The 17,845-nt window shown below is 35.1% G+C and overlaps 1 protein-coding gene and 1 pseudogene across 2 annotated transcripts in view; one reads left to right on the top strand and one right to left on the bottom strand.

Annotated features, from left to right (window-relative positions):
- Positions 1–17,845, bottom strand: part of GLRA2 (glycine receptor alpha 2) — a 303,585-nt gene that overhangs the window by 66,351 nt on the left and 219,389 nt on the right. For both annotated transcript variants that reach the window (XM_003765562.2, XM_003765563.2), the window contains exon 8: positions 3,712–3,861. In XM_003765562.2, coding sequence (XP_003765610.1) covers positions 3,712–3,861 — 150 coding nt within the window. The remainder of the gene's footprint in view (positions 1–3,711; positions 3,862–17,845) is intronic.
- On the top strand, positions 6,584–7,404 carry LOC105749984 (annotated as a pseudogene).

Consider the following 17,845-nt stretch of genomic DNA (forward strand, 5'->3'; position numbering starts at 1 on the left):
TGTTCTTGTAAAATTTTCTCTTGGATCTGGGGGTTTCAAAATTTAACAATAGTGTTTCTATGTATTTTCCTTATAGGATCTCTGGAAGATGGTAATGGGTGGATTTGTTTTTTTCTATTTCCACAAGACAATTTTCTTTGATTATTTCTTGTAATGTTGCATCAAAAACTCTTTTTTGTGGTCCCAGCTTTCAGGTAATCCAATTATTTTTATATTTTCTCTTCTTGATCTGTTTTTGAGATCTGTTGCTTTTCTTATAAGATATTTTACATGCTCTTCTTTTTCTTTCTTTATATTTTATTTTGTTATTACTTGTTCTTTATAGTTTCACTGGTTTCTCCTTGACCAATTCTAATTTTCAAAGAATTTTTTTTTCTCTAAAACAATCTCCTTTTCTATTTGGTTGACTTTTTTTCATAATCTTATTTTTCTTGGATGGTATTTTTAAAATTTTTTCCTCAATCTCTCTTATTTAATTTTTGAAGTCTTTTTTGAGTTCTAAAAATTATTTCTGGACAGGTAGCCATTTAATATTATTCTTTGGGAGTAGAAGAGACTTTTTTAGTTTACTGCCCTCCTCTGAAGATGAGCCCCAGTCTTCCCTAATCCCATAGTAATTTTCTGTGGTTAGGTTCTTTTTCCTTTGTCTGCTCATTTTTTTTAAAGTGATAATTTTTTAGGATTCTCATTCTTTTATCTAATTTAATCCTGGGTTTGGGAGAATGGTGCCCTCTGGCTTCAGTTTAACTCTTTCCTTTGATCTGTAACCCAACCAAAAGCTTTATCATCCTGCAACAGCCAGCAGTATCCCTGACTATCTGTTTCTACACTCATTGGGTATATTGTCTCCTTCTTGCCTAGGGTTGCATTTTAGCACATATTTGGGCCCTGCATTCTTAATCAACAGAGGTCTTCCTGGACTCAGACTCCTGACTCCCTAGGCTGTCAGGAGATGAAAATTCCTGTGGTTCAGTCTGTGGCTCCTTCTGAACTCAGCTAACCCCAGGGCTCTCCACTTGCTATTTTTGGTGGGCTAGCCTAGAGGTGTTTGCACTTCACAATGATTAGACTTCCATCGTGGTGTTTTTCTTCAGGCTTTCTCAGATTGTCTCAGGAGGACAGCTTTTCTGTCTCGTCTTATTTATTTTTCACTGTTCAATCTTTGCCCTCAGGAACAATTGTGTGGAAAATCTGGAGAGTTTGTAATTTTCTTACCTACTCTACAATCTTTCCAGAATCCTTCTACTGTTCATACTTTTTCAGAGGTCACTATCAGTGACTCAGCAATCACATTCATAAATTATTTCAGCACTGTGTGATATGGTTTGTCTTTGTCTTTGATTGGACTTGAACTCATTGAGGACTAAACATCTTCAGCACATCTTGATTTCAATTCTCTATTAAGCCATTTTGTTTTAACCTCTTCTATTTTGCAGATTATTTTCTTTGATGGGGTAAATATATTTAAAACAGAAATTGAGTATTCTTTCTTTCTGTTGCCCATTATTTCAATTATCCTATATAGCTGATCTTTCTCTTGCCTGCCATATAGAGTTTTTTTTATTATGACTAGAATATGAAACAAGCCAAAATTCATTTAGGGTTTTGTCATTTGTCATTAATTTTTCAGAAGAGTACCATTATTCTGTACACATAACTGAATTGCCTGTCTTGATTTCATCTTTTGTAAATGTCTCTAAACTTTGAGTTGGTAATTGGGCTTCCTCTCCAGTAACATCACCTGTAATTTGCTTATAATTATTGCTAGCCAATTTTTTTTTTCGTCTGAAGTATGAACATAAAATGGTATCCCTTCCTTAATGGTATGTCATGCTTGGATTAGTAAATATATAATCATATACTTTAAGGTTCCCCAGCTTTGTATACCTCAGTCAAGAGTTACAGTTACATACCCCTTGTTATGGCTGGATATATTGGAACTGTATACAGTCTGTATTCTGAAATGTCCATGATGTGGCAGTTTTGGATTTGGACAGTTTTTAAAATGAGTTAAAAGAAGTATGGTGGAAAAAGGGAACATCTTCAGAAAAAAAGAAAAAACAGAGAAAAGCTAGAACTTAGAGTTATATTCTTGAAGAAAAAGCTACTTACATTTTATCAATAGGTTATAGCAGCTGCAAGTTAACCTGAATCTTGGAAATAGATGAGCAGAGAACCAAAATGTGTTGCTAGGCTCTATTTTGCCATACGCATAGGCATAAGATGGCCAGGTAGGGGGCAAAGTGGAGAGAGTGCCAGGCATGAAGTTAGGAAGACTAATCTAAATTTCAAATCTGGCCTCAGATACTTACTAGCTATATGACACAGGCCAACTTACTTAACCCTGTTTTTCTCAGTTTCCTCATTTGTAAAATAATCCAGAGAAGGAAATGAAAACCCAATCTAGTATCTTTGCCAAGAAAACCCCAAATGAGGCCATGAACTGTGGTGTTTTTCTTCTTTAAAAATATAATAAGATGGTTTTCTCTCTGGGAGCAGGTTTCTTGGGGAGGTTTTCTGGAGACAGCCTTAGTTTCAGTTAAAAATATTAATCACTCCAAAATGCAGCCAGGTGTTAAAAGTTCAGATCTTTTATTGTCTCCAATATAGCCAGATTAGTTTTCTTAGAGGCTTATCTTTCTGCTTGGTTCTAAGAGCTCTTGCAGCTTTGTCCTTTGCCTCTGCTTTCTTCAGCATCCTGATGGAATGAATCTCTCTTGCCGCCAAGAGAGGGCTTCTGGCTCTCAATCTCCCAGAGTGCTGAATCTGGTTGTGCCTCTGAGAGAGTGCTTCTTCTCAACTGAACTGATGCGCCCTTCTCCAATCTAATTCAGCTGAACTCTCTCTCAGTGTTTTCAGCTCAACTCTCTGAGAGACTCTGTCTGTTTCTTATATAGGATCTCTTCTGAGAGAGAGGGATTATGGGTTTCTCCCAGAGTGCTCTCTGGCCCTGAGAGTTTCAAGGGAGGTGTGAATTCAGATATCTCATACTAACCCTGAAATCTTCCAAACATGTGAACTCCAGTGAGTACAGTTGTGAACACAAGCATTGTTTCTCAGTTTCACTTAGTACCTTGTTTCAAGTTGAGTTAACACTAGGATTCTAACAATGAAGTCACACAATTTAAAAATAACTGAACAACAATAGGCATATGAAAGGCTCAAAGTCAGCTTTTTAGAAAATATATAAGATGATGTTCACATTATGAGAGATAAACTTTAAAAAAATTAAAATTAAGTGGAGATGTGCTGAAGAAGCTCTTAGTTCCAAATGAGTTCAAGTCATCAGTCAAAGACAAAGACAAACCATATCACAAAGTGCTTACTCATGAAACAAATATAATTGTAATATACGCAAAGTACATGAAATCCATATTAAGACCACTTCTACCATAAAGCTGGTGGGTTTAAAAAGCAGATATTTGACTATCTAGATGAAAAAAAGTACCTACCATATGGGAATTCAACTTTTTTTTTTAACAAAAGAAGTTAAGTGAAACCAAATAATATTTATAGAAACAAAGTGAAATGGGTGTTTCAGCAATGATTTGCCTAATGTGGAAAAACTGGGTCACTATAACATTATCTTTGGTTCAGGAGCAGTTTAGAAATAGTGAGAATTCTTTTTTCTTTGCAGGGAATAGATCCTGAATTATCTGCATATTTGGAAATTTTCCATTTGACTTTACCTGCATCGACTATTTACTGTACCTTATTTTGCCTCCTTTGTCTTCGCCTGAGCCGCAGGAACTCCTTGTGCTGCCTTGAAACAAAATTAACAGCTGCATATTCCAATAAGGCAGCAAATACAAACAGGAGACACACTGCCATCCAGATGTCGATAGCTTTTACATAGGACACCTAAAAGGAGAGAGAAATAATAGACTTCTGAACAAAGGGGTATTCTACTTTTCCTTTTAGAATGAATACCCAACATTTTTTCCCTTTCCACTTAAGTGAGGAATGCATATATTTTACATTTCAGGTTCCAGGCAAAGTCATGAAATATATACCTTTACCTTCAGCTTCAAGCTCAAATACATTAAAAACCTAAATAGTGACATATCCTAATTTTTGCTTACGTAGTAAACTTAAAAACCTGCCTCAAAATAATCTTTCTTTCTTTGCTGAGGCAGTTGGGGTTAAGTGACTTGCCCAGGGTCACACAGCTAAGAAGTGTTAAGTGTTCGAGGTCAGATTTGACCTCAAATCCTCCTGACTTCAGAGCTGGTGCTCTAACCACTGCCCTACCTAGCTGCCAGCAAAATAATCTTTCAATACAAATTCTCTCCATCCTTCCAGCCAAAGTTCAAATACCATCTCCTTCATGAAAGATTTCTTTTATCCTCCCTCTTCAGGAATTCTCTTTCCTTCCTCAGTCTTCATGTAGCACTTTTTATGTCCTTATTTTATCAGGAATTTACCATGTTCTATTCTGTATTGTATTTATTTTAGTATATGTTATATTTCTGTACTAGCTCCTTGAAGATGAGAAGTCATGTCTTACACATCTTTTTATCTCCTTTAGCTTTTGGTGCTTTGCAGCCAGTCAACAAAGCATTTATTGAGTGCCTACTAAGTGCTAGTCACATAGTAAATCATTTAAGAAATGTGCAAAAATATATTACCTAATACAGACTTTTTCACTTGAATCAAATCAGCAACTATAACTTTATCATACTCATGAGATAGCTTGAATCATTGAAAAACTGAATAATTTTTAGCATTCATCTGGTTGACCATTAATGAGATATAGATCTTAAGCAAGCTCTCTGTTGCTAAAGCCCTTCTTCTTCTGCTTGGATATTCCATCTTAATCTAACTTAAAAGTGATTTTCAAAAATCATTAGCTTTTTGAAATTCTATTGTAACCCACAAAATTAGCATTGTCCCTGTCATTTATTGATGTACTTTTTCTTTGATTCATTGTTTATATTTATTATCTGTTTCATCAAAATGTGAGGCTAAGAATACTCAAACATATTCTTTTCTTCTTCCTGAAACATTCAGTCTTTTGTGTACATAAATGGTCCTCAAACTTTCTAATCTCATGATCCTTTTACATTCTTAAAAATTAAGTACCCTTCCCTTAACATCTTTTGTTTATATTGATTATACCTATCTCTATTTATTGTATTGGAAATTAGATACCTTAGTATTATTGGAAAAATAGTTTTGACCTCATAGATCTTCTAAAAGAGTTTCAGGCATACTCTGGGATCTCCAGATCACATTTTAGGAAGCTTGAGCTTACAAACACATTGCAGATTTCTGGTTCTTCTTTAGCTTTCTGTTTTCTCTCTACTTTTATAGTCTTGGTGAGCTCATCCACTTAATTGTCATTTCTCATAAAAATATCTGACATTTACATAGTATTTCAAGTTTTTACAAAGTACTTTAATAATCATAATAGCTGACATTTATAAGACACCTTAAATGTTAGAAAGTACTTTAATACATTATATTATTCCATCCTCACAACAATCTTGGGCAGGAGGCACGATAGTTTTTAACCTGTATACTATTGTCAGAAATATTCCATATTGTTGTGTACTTTTGTTAAGCCATTCCCTTTTTAAGAGCCTATAAAAGTATCCTCTTGCCTTTAGCATCAAATATAAACTTTTCTTCTTGAAATTTAAGAACATAATTTGGATCCACTCTCCTTAGAATGTTATTTCCCATAAGGGACTCCTCTACTTCAGTTAGGCAGATTTATTGAAGGTCTCCACGTGAAGTCATTATTCTTTACTTCTTTGCCTTTCCTCATAATGTACCCTCATATCTGGAAATTCCACCTCCCAGGTCCTCAATCTGCTCTCTTTTCATTGCTTAGTCTGACATTCTACCTTGGTTTCTCCACCATGCTCTCAGAAATTTCATCCTATTGTCAATTAATTTGCCAAGTCTCAACTTCGGATTTCTACTACCATCAATTTCCTTTCCTTCTCTTCATGTGCTACCTTAGGGAGCAAGGGGGAAAGAAATTCATGAAACCATGCCATCTGAGTCTACTACTCAACATAGCAATCATTCCAAACCTATTCATCCTTTCTCAAGCCTCTGATGACACAGCTGTCTTTTATCCTCTCATCTAAGGATCCTGCCTCATATTTCTCAGAAAAAAAAAATTAAGGTCATTAGGCAAGTGCTCACTCTTCCTTTTATTGTACAACTCAGATATATATCCTCCATTATTTCCACCTTCATCCCTCTTTCTCATGAATAAATGGTTCTTCTTGTTAAGATAAAACCATATACATACACACTTGATACTACCCTATCCTATTTTCTCCAGAAAAACTGTCACCTCTAGTATACCCATTTTTCTCCAACTTTCACTATCTCCCTAGCTTCTGACTGCTTCCGGCTATCTGCAAACACTCTATCCTAAAAAAAAAAAAAAAAAAAAAAAAAAAAACCCTTCATGTGGCTTCTCTGCAGTCATTTTTAATCTGGTCCATACAATGGGTCATGGCTGCAACAAGGAGGATAGGAATGAATATACTAATATGAAGAAGTTTGCTAAGGGTTCCATATTCAAATTGAGGGCTAAGCTTGAATAAGAGCAAAATAAACTCTTCCTGAATATCTCTCTCTTTTTGGAAAGGTTGTCAATTGCACAATTAGAACAGACTCTGCCACAGGAACATCGAGGGGATTCAGATTCATGCTTTTCAAAGATGCTGCCAGTGTCGATATGGTCAGGCTACAGTTGAGGCTTGGCAATCCCTGACTGACAAGGTCTTGGAGTTTAAAGAACACAAGCTAGGTAACAAATTGATAGACCACAAAAGGGCCAGAGTCTTAAAAGGAAAGGATCCCCCCCAAAAAAATATTTGTCAGTGGAATGAGTTCAATTATGTCTGAAGAACAAATCAAAATTATTTTGGAGTATTTGGAAAGATTTGGAAAAAGCACTAAAATAGTGCTCTTCCTAAGGACACAAAAATAAATGTAAAAAGGATTTTATTTTATTACATATACAGATGAGAATCAGCAAAAAAAATTTATTAGAAAACAGATATCATCAGATTGGTTCTGGGAAGTGTGAAATCACAATCCAAAGAGGAATACAGGTAGCAACAGCAACAGCAACGATAGAAACATGGGAGGGGTGTTGCAGCTGGTAATAGAGATGGGAGTAGGAATCATGGCTGAGGTCAGGGCCAAAACTGGAATCAAGAATTTAATAATTATTATGATTGAGGATGTGGAAATTACAATCATGCCTATCGTAGTGATAAAAAATATAGGGATAATGATGGATATGATTACACTGGGTATAATTATGCTAACTATGGATATAGAGGGAAATATGCAAACTATAGTAGTCAACAAAATATGTATAGCAAAGCATTCCAATGGGGTGATAATTACCAAAACAATTATCAGCCATATTAAAGTAGGAATGCAAAAAACAGGTGTATATGCTTACAGCAACCTATCTTATAGGATGATGACATTGAATGGAGAGTAATGTTCCATTGATCTGAGATGACTATTGTAAAAGACTTTTAATATATGTGACACAACTGTGCCCAATTGTATACAGCAGCTGATTTAGTTTTCTTGTTTTTGTTTTGTCCTTTGCCATCTGCGTTATGACAAATATGGATTTGTGTTTATAAAAATTTTATTTGTACAATTTCATGTTAAATGATCCTCAAAAATTAATTGCTTGTCATAGTATAATGTTCTTCTCTTAAATATAATGTTCTCTGGGAGCAGGTTTCTTGGGGGGTTTCTGGGAGTAGCCTTCGTTTTAGTTCGGTGTAATCACCCCAAATGCAGCCAGGGATTAAAGTCCAAATCCTTTATTGTTTCCTTCAAAATAGCCTGGTTAGCTTCCTTAGAGGCCTATTTCTCTCCTTGATTCCGAGAGCTCTTGCTGCTAGTTCTTTGTCTCTTCCAGCTTCAGCCTCTAGCTCCTTCCAAATCTAAAGTCTCTAGCCAGCACAAAGGTGGAAAATGAAATGAGTCTGACTCTGCCTCTGAGAGTGGGCTTGTGGGCTTCTGTGTTAGACTTGTGTATCTCCTCCACTGAATCCTGACTTGTGAATCTCCTGAAGTGCATCCTGGTTAAGACTTCTAGCTTCTAACTCTAGTAAGTACTAAGTACATAATCATTGTCTCTATCAATTCCAGTGACTTAACATCTTGTTTTAAGTTCTGGTCCATAATATGATAGTTTTCTGTGTCAGATATTAAATAGCTCTGTAAAAATATAATTTAAAATAACCAATTATTGAAACACAGGTTTACACACACACACACCTTGGAGTCATAGATAGGGGGAGAAATAGTGGACCTTTAAAAATAGCAAGCAGCAAACTTTGCCTTAGTTTCCTAATTCCCTTGACATAGGTCTGTGCTAGGGATGAAATTAAACAGTTGTTGGAAAGTTTTAATAGAACTTTTTTTTGTCGCAAAAGTTTTTTAGGAAAGTCATGATAGTAAATTCCATTAACTCATGTATTGTTTTGTATTCTAAGTGAGAGTTATTTTTGCATTAAAAAAAAAAAAAAACAAACCTTCATCGGGGGGCAGCTAGGATAGAGCACCAGCCTTGAAGTCAGGAGGATCTGAGTTCAAATCTGGCCTTAACACTTAACACTTCACACTTCTTAGCTGTGTGACCCTGGGCAAGTTACTTAACCCCAATTCCCTCAGCAAAAACAAAAACAAAAACAAAAAACCCTCCCAAAAACAAAAAAACAAACCTCATCTGGTATAACCATCCCCACTAGCAATTGCCTTTTATCACTGCTTTTTGTGAATAAACTACCTGAAAAAGCAATCTACAATTAGTGCCTCCACTTCCTCTTCTCTCATTCAAAATCTTCTGTAATTTGGCTTCCAGCATCATCATTCAACTGAAATTGCTCTTTCTAAAGTTACCAATCTAATGGATTTTTCTCAACTTCTCTCCAGCTTTTGACACTATTAATTACCCCCTTTTCCTGGATAATCTCTTCTCTAGGTATTCATGACATCACTCTCCTGCTTCCTGTCAGACACTTTGTTCTCAGTCTCTTTTGCTGGACCATCATCCAGGTCATGCCCATTAATTATGGATGACCCGATGGCTCCTTCCCGAGTTCCTCTTCCCTTATTGTTCTGTTTCACTTGGTGTTCTAACCAGTTCTAGGAATCTAATCATGGGTGTTTTTATCATCTTTATGAAGAAAATTCTTAGATCTATTTACTTAGCCCTAATCTCTCTCCCCACGGCATGTAGTTGGTATAGTGGATAGAGTCCCAAGCCTAAAATCAGGAAGACTCAAAATCTGATCTCAGACACTTACTAGCTGTGTGACTTTAGTCAAATCACTTAACCTTGTTTGCAATAGTTTCCTCATCTGTAAAATGAGTTAGAGAATCAAATGGCAAACCACTTTAATATTTTGCCAAGAAAATCTCAAATAGTTCCCAAAAAGTCAAATTATGATTGAAACAACTGAACAATAACAACAAAAACTTTTCTTGACCTCCAATCGTGTATTTTCAACTGCCAATTTGACATCTTGAATTGTAGACATATCAAACTTAACATTTCCTAAAGAGAATTCATTATATTATCTCCCCCCAAAAAAACTGTCTCCTTTCCTACTTTCTTATTGATATTGAGATATTATCATTCTCAGAGTCACCCAGGTTCACAGCTTTGGTGTGATACTCAACTCATACCTTGCACTTATCCCTTCTATCCTATCTGTCACCAATTCTTGTCATTTCTGTCTTCATTACATGTCTTACATCTTTCCTTCTCTCCACTTATATATCTTTCAGTACTCATGGATATGGTTGATCTTCCTGCCTCAGATTTCACCCCATTCTAATCTGTCATCCATTCAGCTTTCAAAGTTATCCTCCTAAAGTTCATCTATCTATGAAAAATTCTACTCAAAAAACTTACCTCTTAGAGCAATTCCCTTTTTGACTTTTAAATCCTTTCTTATCTAGTTCCTATATAGCTTTCCAGTCTTCCTCTACTTAATGGACACTTACTAGCTGTGGGAACCTGAGCAAATCACTTAAATCTGTTTGTCTCAGTTTTGTCTTCTGTAAAATGAGCTAGAGAAGGAAATGGCAGTTTCCTTGCAATATCTTTGCCAAGAAAACTCCAAAAGAGCTCATGAAGAGTTGGACTCAAAGGAAATGATTGAATAGTAAATCTACCCAGTGATCCAGCTACTATTCATTGGTTGCCTTTCAATGTCTGGACTTCTCTCCCTTTTTACCTTTGTCTCCTTTTATTTTTACTTTTTTTTAAGACTTGGTTCAGTTCTCACCTTCTGAAAGAGACCTTTCTGATTCACTGTTCTACTCCTCCATGTTCCTCTTCCATTTATATTGCATATCTCTTACACATACATAGTTGTTTTCCTATTGTCTCCCCAAATAGAGGACTCCCCAAATTATCTGAATGAAAATATTGAGTTTCACGTTTTTTAACTTTTAAAAAATAGCTTATTTTTCAAAATACATGCAAAGATTTTCAATATTCACCCTTGAAAAATCTTGTGTTCCATATTTTTCTTCCTCCTTCCCCCAGGAAGCAAGTCCAAAATAGGTTAAACATGTGCAATTCTTCTTTTTTTTTTTTAATTGACAGAACATATGCCTGGGTAATTTTTTTTATGTTATCCCTTGCACTCACTTCTGTTCCGACTTTTCCCTTCCCTCCCTCCACCTCCTCCCCTAGTTGGCATATATATGTCTTATACATGTTAAATATGTTATAGTATAACCTAGATACAATATATGTGTGCAGAACCAAACAGTTTTCTTTTTGTACAAGAAGAATTGGATTCAGAAGGTAAAGATCATTGGGGAAGAAAAACAGAAATCCAAATAGTGTACACTTATTTCCCAGTGTTCCTTCTCTGGGTGTAGCTGCTTCTGTCCATCATTAATCAATTGGAACAGAGTTAGATCTCATTGTTGAAGAAATCCACTTCCATCAGAATAAATCCTTATACAGTATCGTTGTTGAAGTGTATAATGATCTCCTGGTTCTTCTCATTTCACTCAGCATCAGTTCATGTAAGTCTCTCCAATCCTCTCTGTATTCATGCTGCTGGTCATTTCTTACAGAACAATAATATTCCATAACATTCATATACCACAATTTACCCAACCATTCTCCAATTGATGGGCGTCCATTCATTTTCCAGTTTCTAGCCACTACAACAAACAGGGCTGTCACAAACATTTTGGCACATAAAGTTCCCTTTCCCTTTTTTAATATTTCTTTGGGATATATGCCCAGTAGTATGTGCAATTCTTCTAAACATATTTCCAAATTTATCATGCCACACACAAAAAAAATCAAATCAAAAAGAATAAATGAGAAAAAAAACAAGTAAGCAAACAAGAACAACAACAAAAAAGGTGAAAATACTTTATTGTGATCCACGTTCATAACCCATAGTTTGATTTCTGGAGGCAGATGACTCTCCCTCACAAGTCTATTAGAAATGACCTGAATCACCTCATTGTTGAAATGACTTTTCTTTTCAACTTCATTTTCAGCATAGGACTTGACACATAGTAAGCACTTAATAAATGATTATTGACTGACTAATTGATCTTTAACAACCTTTTTTAGTTCTCTCATGTCATTTTGAACATTCAGGGTATTCTCCATATACATTCACTTATTAATTGGCTTTCATATGGCAAATTAACTGAGTTTTTACACAAAGACAGTTCTCCAGGAAACATCTATAACATCAATAATTAAAGCAAAGTCAGAGATGATCATATTTATTTTAATTACAATGCTTGATTTCCAAATATACTCAGGGGCCATAGGAATCTGAGTCACTGATTATTTTCCTGACTTTCTAAGGATTTGTCTTTCTGGCCTAAATATAATTGCTTGAAAAGTGAAAAATTCTGTCAAATTATTGGCATCAAACAATAATTTTACTTTCCCCCCCCCCCACTGAATGACAGTTAATTGATTAAATGTACTCAGTTGGGTGACTGGTTTTGGAATCCTGGAGTTAAGAGGGAAAAGAATAAGGATTTATATAGTAAATACTATGTACCAAGAACTATGCTTAGCACTTTACAAGTATCTTCTCATTTGATTCTTATAATCCTAGAAGGTAAATGCTATTGCTGTTGTTCAATCATTCAATCATGTCTAACTCTCTGTGTCCCCATTTTTAATATTTTCTTGGCAAAGATGCCAGATTAGTTTTCCATTTTCTTGCCTAGTTGATTTTACAGATGAGGAAACTATAAAAACAGGATTAAGTCACTTGTCCAGAGTCACACAGCTAGCAAATATCTGAGACCTGAAATCAGGTCTTTCTATTACAGTCCCAGCATTCTATCCATTGTACAAAGAAAGATCTAGTTAGGATAGATTCTGACAAGGCCATCTCAAAAAAGCTGTGAGCATATTTTCCTCCCTTGGAAAGTCATTGATTGGGAAGACTATTATTAATAGTTGAGGTGAAATGAAGCTTTCAGGAGCTCTATCTTGAGCAGAGTAGAACCAATAGAAGTCAAAAAACTCCTCCCATCCTTATTATTCTTTACTCAACTGGGTCCCAAGGTATTTCAGTTGGTATTCAATAATCCCAAGTAGGTATCAAGGCTATTTCTAATTTAGAATTAAAACTTACCTTAATTTGCCACAATCCAATTTAATTTTCAGCTATTTAAAAGGTTGTCAATTTTAAATTAACCTTTGTTATTTCAAGTTGTTGAAATTCACTGTTCCCTACCAAACACAGATGCCAGTGCTAAGATTCTGTCAGGTGAAACAAAACCCTGTGATAATGTTATCTGTTTATATTCTGTAGAGGACTAAGTAGATATTAGACATTTGCAGACTATCTTCTCCCTTCTTATTTCACTAGTAAAGAAACTATTTGGTTAAAGATTGACCTAGACCCCAGAGCATGTAATTGATAGAACTGGGATTTAGAATACAAGTCTTGGGTTTATATTTTATTACTTCTTTTAAGTTACTATAAAAACACCATCAATAACATGGAAAGATTGGTTTAGCTTGTTCTCAAAGACTTGTGGACCTATATACAACTGAATATATATGATTTTTTACCATATTAACTTTTAATTCTTCATTCAACAAGCATTTATTAAGAACTTAATATATATGGGGTTCTGTGTGTGGTTCTCAGGGAATACAAAAAAAACAATACTTTCCATCTTCATTAGCAAAAAATCTATAAGGATGATAAGTAATTCAGAGATACAAATAACTATGATTTGAGTTATATTGTAAAACTGATTTAAGAGAGGGGTCAGTCAACTCTTAGTCGATAAGTCTGAGGATTGTTTATCATTACTCTCCTCTCAAAAAAGTCAGGCACTGTTTACTGCACCTGTTTCCTGTAAATCATACTTTTTTTCTACTTTATTTTTATTGTTTTATTTGTATTTTCTTTTGCAACATGATTTACATAGAAATAAGTTTTGCAGGACTGCACATGTGTAATCTATACTGAGTTATTTGCCTTCTTACAGAGAGAGAGAGGCAGGAGGGAGGGAATTTGGAACTCACAAATTTTTAAATTTTGTATTAATTTTATATGTACTTGGGATCAAAAATCAATGTCAAACTAAAATAAATAAGAATAGGAAAATGCTGAGAACAAAATAATAGATATATGAACTTTTCAAACATGCAGTTGATGCTGAAAAGTAGAAAACAAACAAAGGCAAGATTATTGATCATCGCTAATTTTGTTATTTGTTTTTTTGCAAAAGTTTTATTTAATCATTGTAATTCAATTGTTACATTGAAGAGGCAAGAAAAGCTTGGAAACCATCTTCACAAAGAGTTATTAAATCTCCTTGCTAAGTATGATAGTCAAATTCAACAAATGTTTCAAATATAAATAATTCATAGAAAAGAAAACATCAAAAACCATGTGCTGGGAACTAGACTAGGTACTAGTAATACAAAGATAAAAATAAAATAGTTTTTGTCCTCCAGAGACTTATATTCTAGTAGAGAAAAAGAGAACATGAATCTAGATAGGGATATAGAATAAAATCAAATAAAAATAAGCTAGATTAGAGGGAGTGTGCTATTGGAAATTTATGGTGATGGGAAGGGAGATCAGGAAAGACTTCACCTTGTAGAAAGTGCTTGAGTTTTATCTTTTTTTAGTTGTTTTTCTCACTAATTAATGAAAATTAATTTTCTCTTACATCATTGAAAATAGAAAAAAAAAGTTCTTGTAACAAATATGCATGCTAAATAAAACAATTTCCTTCATTGTTTATATCCCCCTTCCACTTTATTCCTCCCAAAAAGTTTGTCTCATTTTGAAGGCTGAGTCCATCACCATCTCTGTCAGGAGGTAAATCCTCACTGATCCTCTAGAATCGTGGTCTGGAGATGAAAAGTTAAATGACTTGCTCGAAGTCACACAGCTAATACATGTGTGAAGTCAGATTTGAACTCAAGTATTTTTGACTCCAGACTCTACTGAGCCACCTTGATACCTCTAATATATTATCATATTTCTTCCTTATAAAAATCAGTAGGGTAAGTATTAATCTAAAATCTATAGAAAATAAAAATTTTGCTGCATCTATAGTGTTTTTTTAAGGTTTTGACTCAGTGCAACAAAACAAAGCCTAAAAGACTTTTCTTCAACACAGAACCTCTCTTGTATATTTCAGAATTGTAGGAAATTCCTTGAAGAATGAAATTATGAAAAATAGGCCAACTTCTCCCCCTTTTACTCCATATTCAATTACTCTTTCATAATTAATATCAGACGAGGAATGAAGCAGTGGATGTGCATTTTGCTAAAGATGGGTTAGTCAGATGGAAAGGAAGGCACTTTGTTTTCCTCATTTCATATGCCTACATACACATCTATGTAATGGTAGTTACCATTATAAAAAAAATGACTACTGTCATGAAATTTTTCTTCCATGACCACACAATGAGCCCTTTGTGACCAGCTATCTATAGGTAGTTATTTCTTAAATGAATATTGATGGAGAGCAGATGAGGTAAAAGAGTGTCAGCATTTTGGAATAATCATGCTAAGGAAAAAAAAATCGCCAAAGAGCATTAGGTATAGATGGTAGGGCAGCTAGGTGGTCCAATAGATAGAGAGTTGGGTCTGGAGTCAGAAAATCTCTTTTTGAGTTCAACTGTGGTCTCAGACGCATACTAATTGTGAATCTGGGCAAGACATTTAACTATTGACCTCAGTTTCCTCACCTGTAAAATGAGCTAGAGAAGAAAATGATAAACCATTTCAGTTTCTTTGCCAAGAAAACTCCAAGTAAGTCATGAAGAGTCAGACATGACTAAAAATAACTACAAAATAAATGGTGATCATTAGTGAAGAGTACTCAGTTTTGGCACCATACCATTGTTTAAAGCCACTGTGAGGTAGACTAGAAGAAGAGAGCTGGAGAATGCAGAGGATTTGTTCCTTCACTAAAATGCTGTGTGCAAAGCTACATCTATCTCCCATTTCTAGGTGATGAGTAAGGCTGCTTATTTATGCTTCACATTTATAGCTTAATGCCACAATTTGGTATGTAAAGAGGAATAAGAGTGGGAGTTGGGAGAGAATTGTAAATGGCAGTTCTTTCACCCACCTCCACATAGACAGCAATAAAAAGAGACAGGCTTTCAAGTATAGAAAAGTCTTAATGTCTTCCAAATATGTTTTTATTCTACCTATTAGTGTAGTTTCTCCATCTCTAACCCCAAGTATTACTGCCTCCTCATGTTTAATCATCTGAAAACACATTTCTGGGGTCAAGGTAGGAGAAAAAGGAAAACCCTGGCTTTTTTTCTTCCTTTAACTTGGAAACTATCCAATAAATCAAATACTTGGGGTGTGTTTTCAAGAAATTTATTGTATATAGGACTTTAAGACCTTAATTGTCCATTTCATCATTTCTAGGAACAGATGAAGATAAAAAAGACTCCTCCTACCTTTTTCATTTGTAGGGAAAGGGGCAAGGAACTCATATTCCTGTATTTGCAAAAGGCTAACTCTCCTAAGACATTTCAGGAGGGGAGCCAGGCAGAGGGAGGAAATTCATTCCAATTTTCTACTCATTGGAATTATTCTTATGCTTTCTGGGGTGAGGTGTAAAGGATGGGGGCTAATAATGTTCTTTACTCTCCAATTCCAGATTCTCTTTACTCTAGACTACACAAAGACTATGGGTTAAAGTTGGTAGTTAGTGAACTTGATGAGCCACAAAAACTGGCTATATATTAAACATTAGTGAACTTCTGAAATAGGAAGGAAGGAAAACTTAAATGGAATGAAAATAATTCCTTTTACATGGATTCTGTGTTTCTATTTTATCATATTTAACTCATAGAGCTATGGTAAATGGCAAATGAGGTAATACGAGATATGAGTGAAGGGAAAGAGGGAAAAATTTGGAATTCAAAATCTTAAAAGAAATGAATGTTGAAAATTAACTTTACATGTAATTGGAAAAATAAAATATTTTATAAATTTGGCAATTAGATGACTATTTCTGACTTTAGAGAGTGATAGCTAATAATAATAGCTAACATTGCTTACTATTTGCCGGGCACTGTGCTAAGACCTTACAAATGTTATCTCATTTAATCCTCACAACAATCTTCTAGATGCTATTATTATTATCATTCAAGGTAATTGAGGAAAGAAGCAATTAAGTGATTTGTCCAGTGTCACATAGCTAGTAAGTACCTAGGACTAGAAATAATCTCAGGTCATCCTGAGTCCAGGCCCAGAAGTATATATAATGCATCACCTAACTTCCTAGGGTAAGCTGTAAGGCTAGATAGTTAAGACTAGAATAAAAGGAAAGGAGAGGAATTTTCAAGGAATTTGAGGAAGTGATAGTTAGCAGGGATGATGGAGTTCAGAACTAAGGCTTTTTAATGAAGGGTTTAGATTTTATAAGTGTTTATAGGAACCAGGGGGGGGGGAATAAATAAGTGATTGAAAATGAGAGAGAGAAGAGAGAGAAAAAATGGAGGAAGGGAGTGAGGAAGAGAGGAAAAGAGAAAGAGGTAGTGAGGGAGAGAGAGAGAAAGAGACAGAGATACAGAGACATACATACAGTGACAGAGACAGAGAAAGGGGGAGAGAGAGAGAAAGAGAGAGAGAGAGAAAGAAGAGAAGAGAAGAGAAGAGTAGAGGAGAGGAGAGGAGAGGAGAGGAAAGGAGAGAAGAAGAGAGGAGAAGAGAGGAGGAGGAGGAGGAGGAGAGAGAGAGAGAGAGAGAGAGAGCGAGAGAGAGAGAGAGAGAGAGAGAGAAGAAAGAGACACAGAAACAGAGACAGAGACAGAGAGAGGGAGCAACCATTAGTCAGACATAAGGTATAAATGTAGCCAAGTATCTGATCTGCAACTTAGTCATAGAAAATTGGCTCCAGGTACTGTTACCTGGACACAGGTTAAGTGGCACAATATGATTTGTAAAGTGATCACAATATTAAGGGACAATCCTTTCATCTTCAGATGTGGAAACTGAGGTTTAGAGAATTGAGGTAATTTTCCCAAAGCCACATAATTGCTGGATTTGAACCATTGATAAAATGAGAGAAGGGTTTTGGATTTTAAGATTATTTCATCTTCTAAAATTATGTATCTCTGTTAGTCCAGGTACCTTCAGCACCTTCTAAAACATTTCCTAGGCTGCAGTTTCTGTGGAAATCCCCATCCAGTGAACCATGAGAAAGAATTCTAATTCACTGAACCAAGTAACCAATTCCTAAAATTAGATCAAGGAGGCCTGAAGCTAAAAAACTTTCTTTCTTTGTCTTTGGTTGGAGATAAGGTAAAAGAATCCTCTTGTGAAACTGCACAATT

This window comes from Sarcophilus harrisii, chromosome 3, assembly GCF_902635505.1.
Source record: "Sarcophilus harrisii chromosome 3, mSarHar1.11, whole genome shotgun sequence".
Lineage (NCBI taxonomy): Eukaryota > Metazoa > Chordata > Mammalia > Dasyuromorphia > Dasyuridae > Sarcophilus > Sarcophilus harrisii.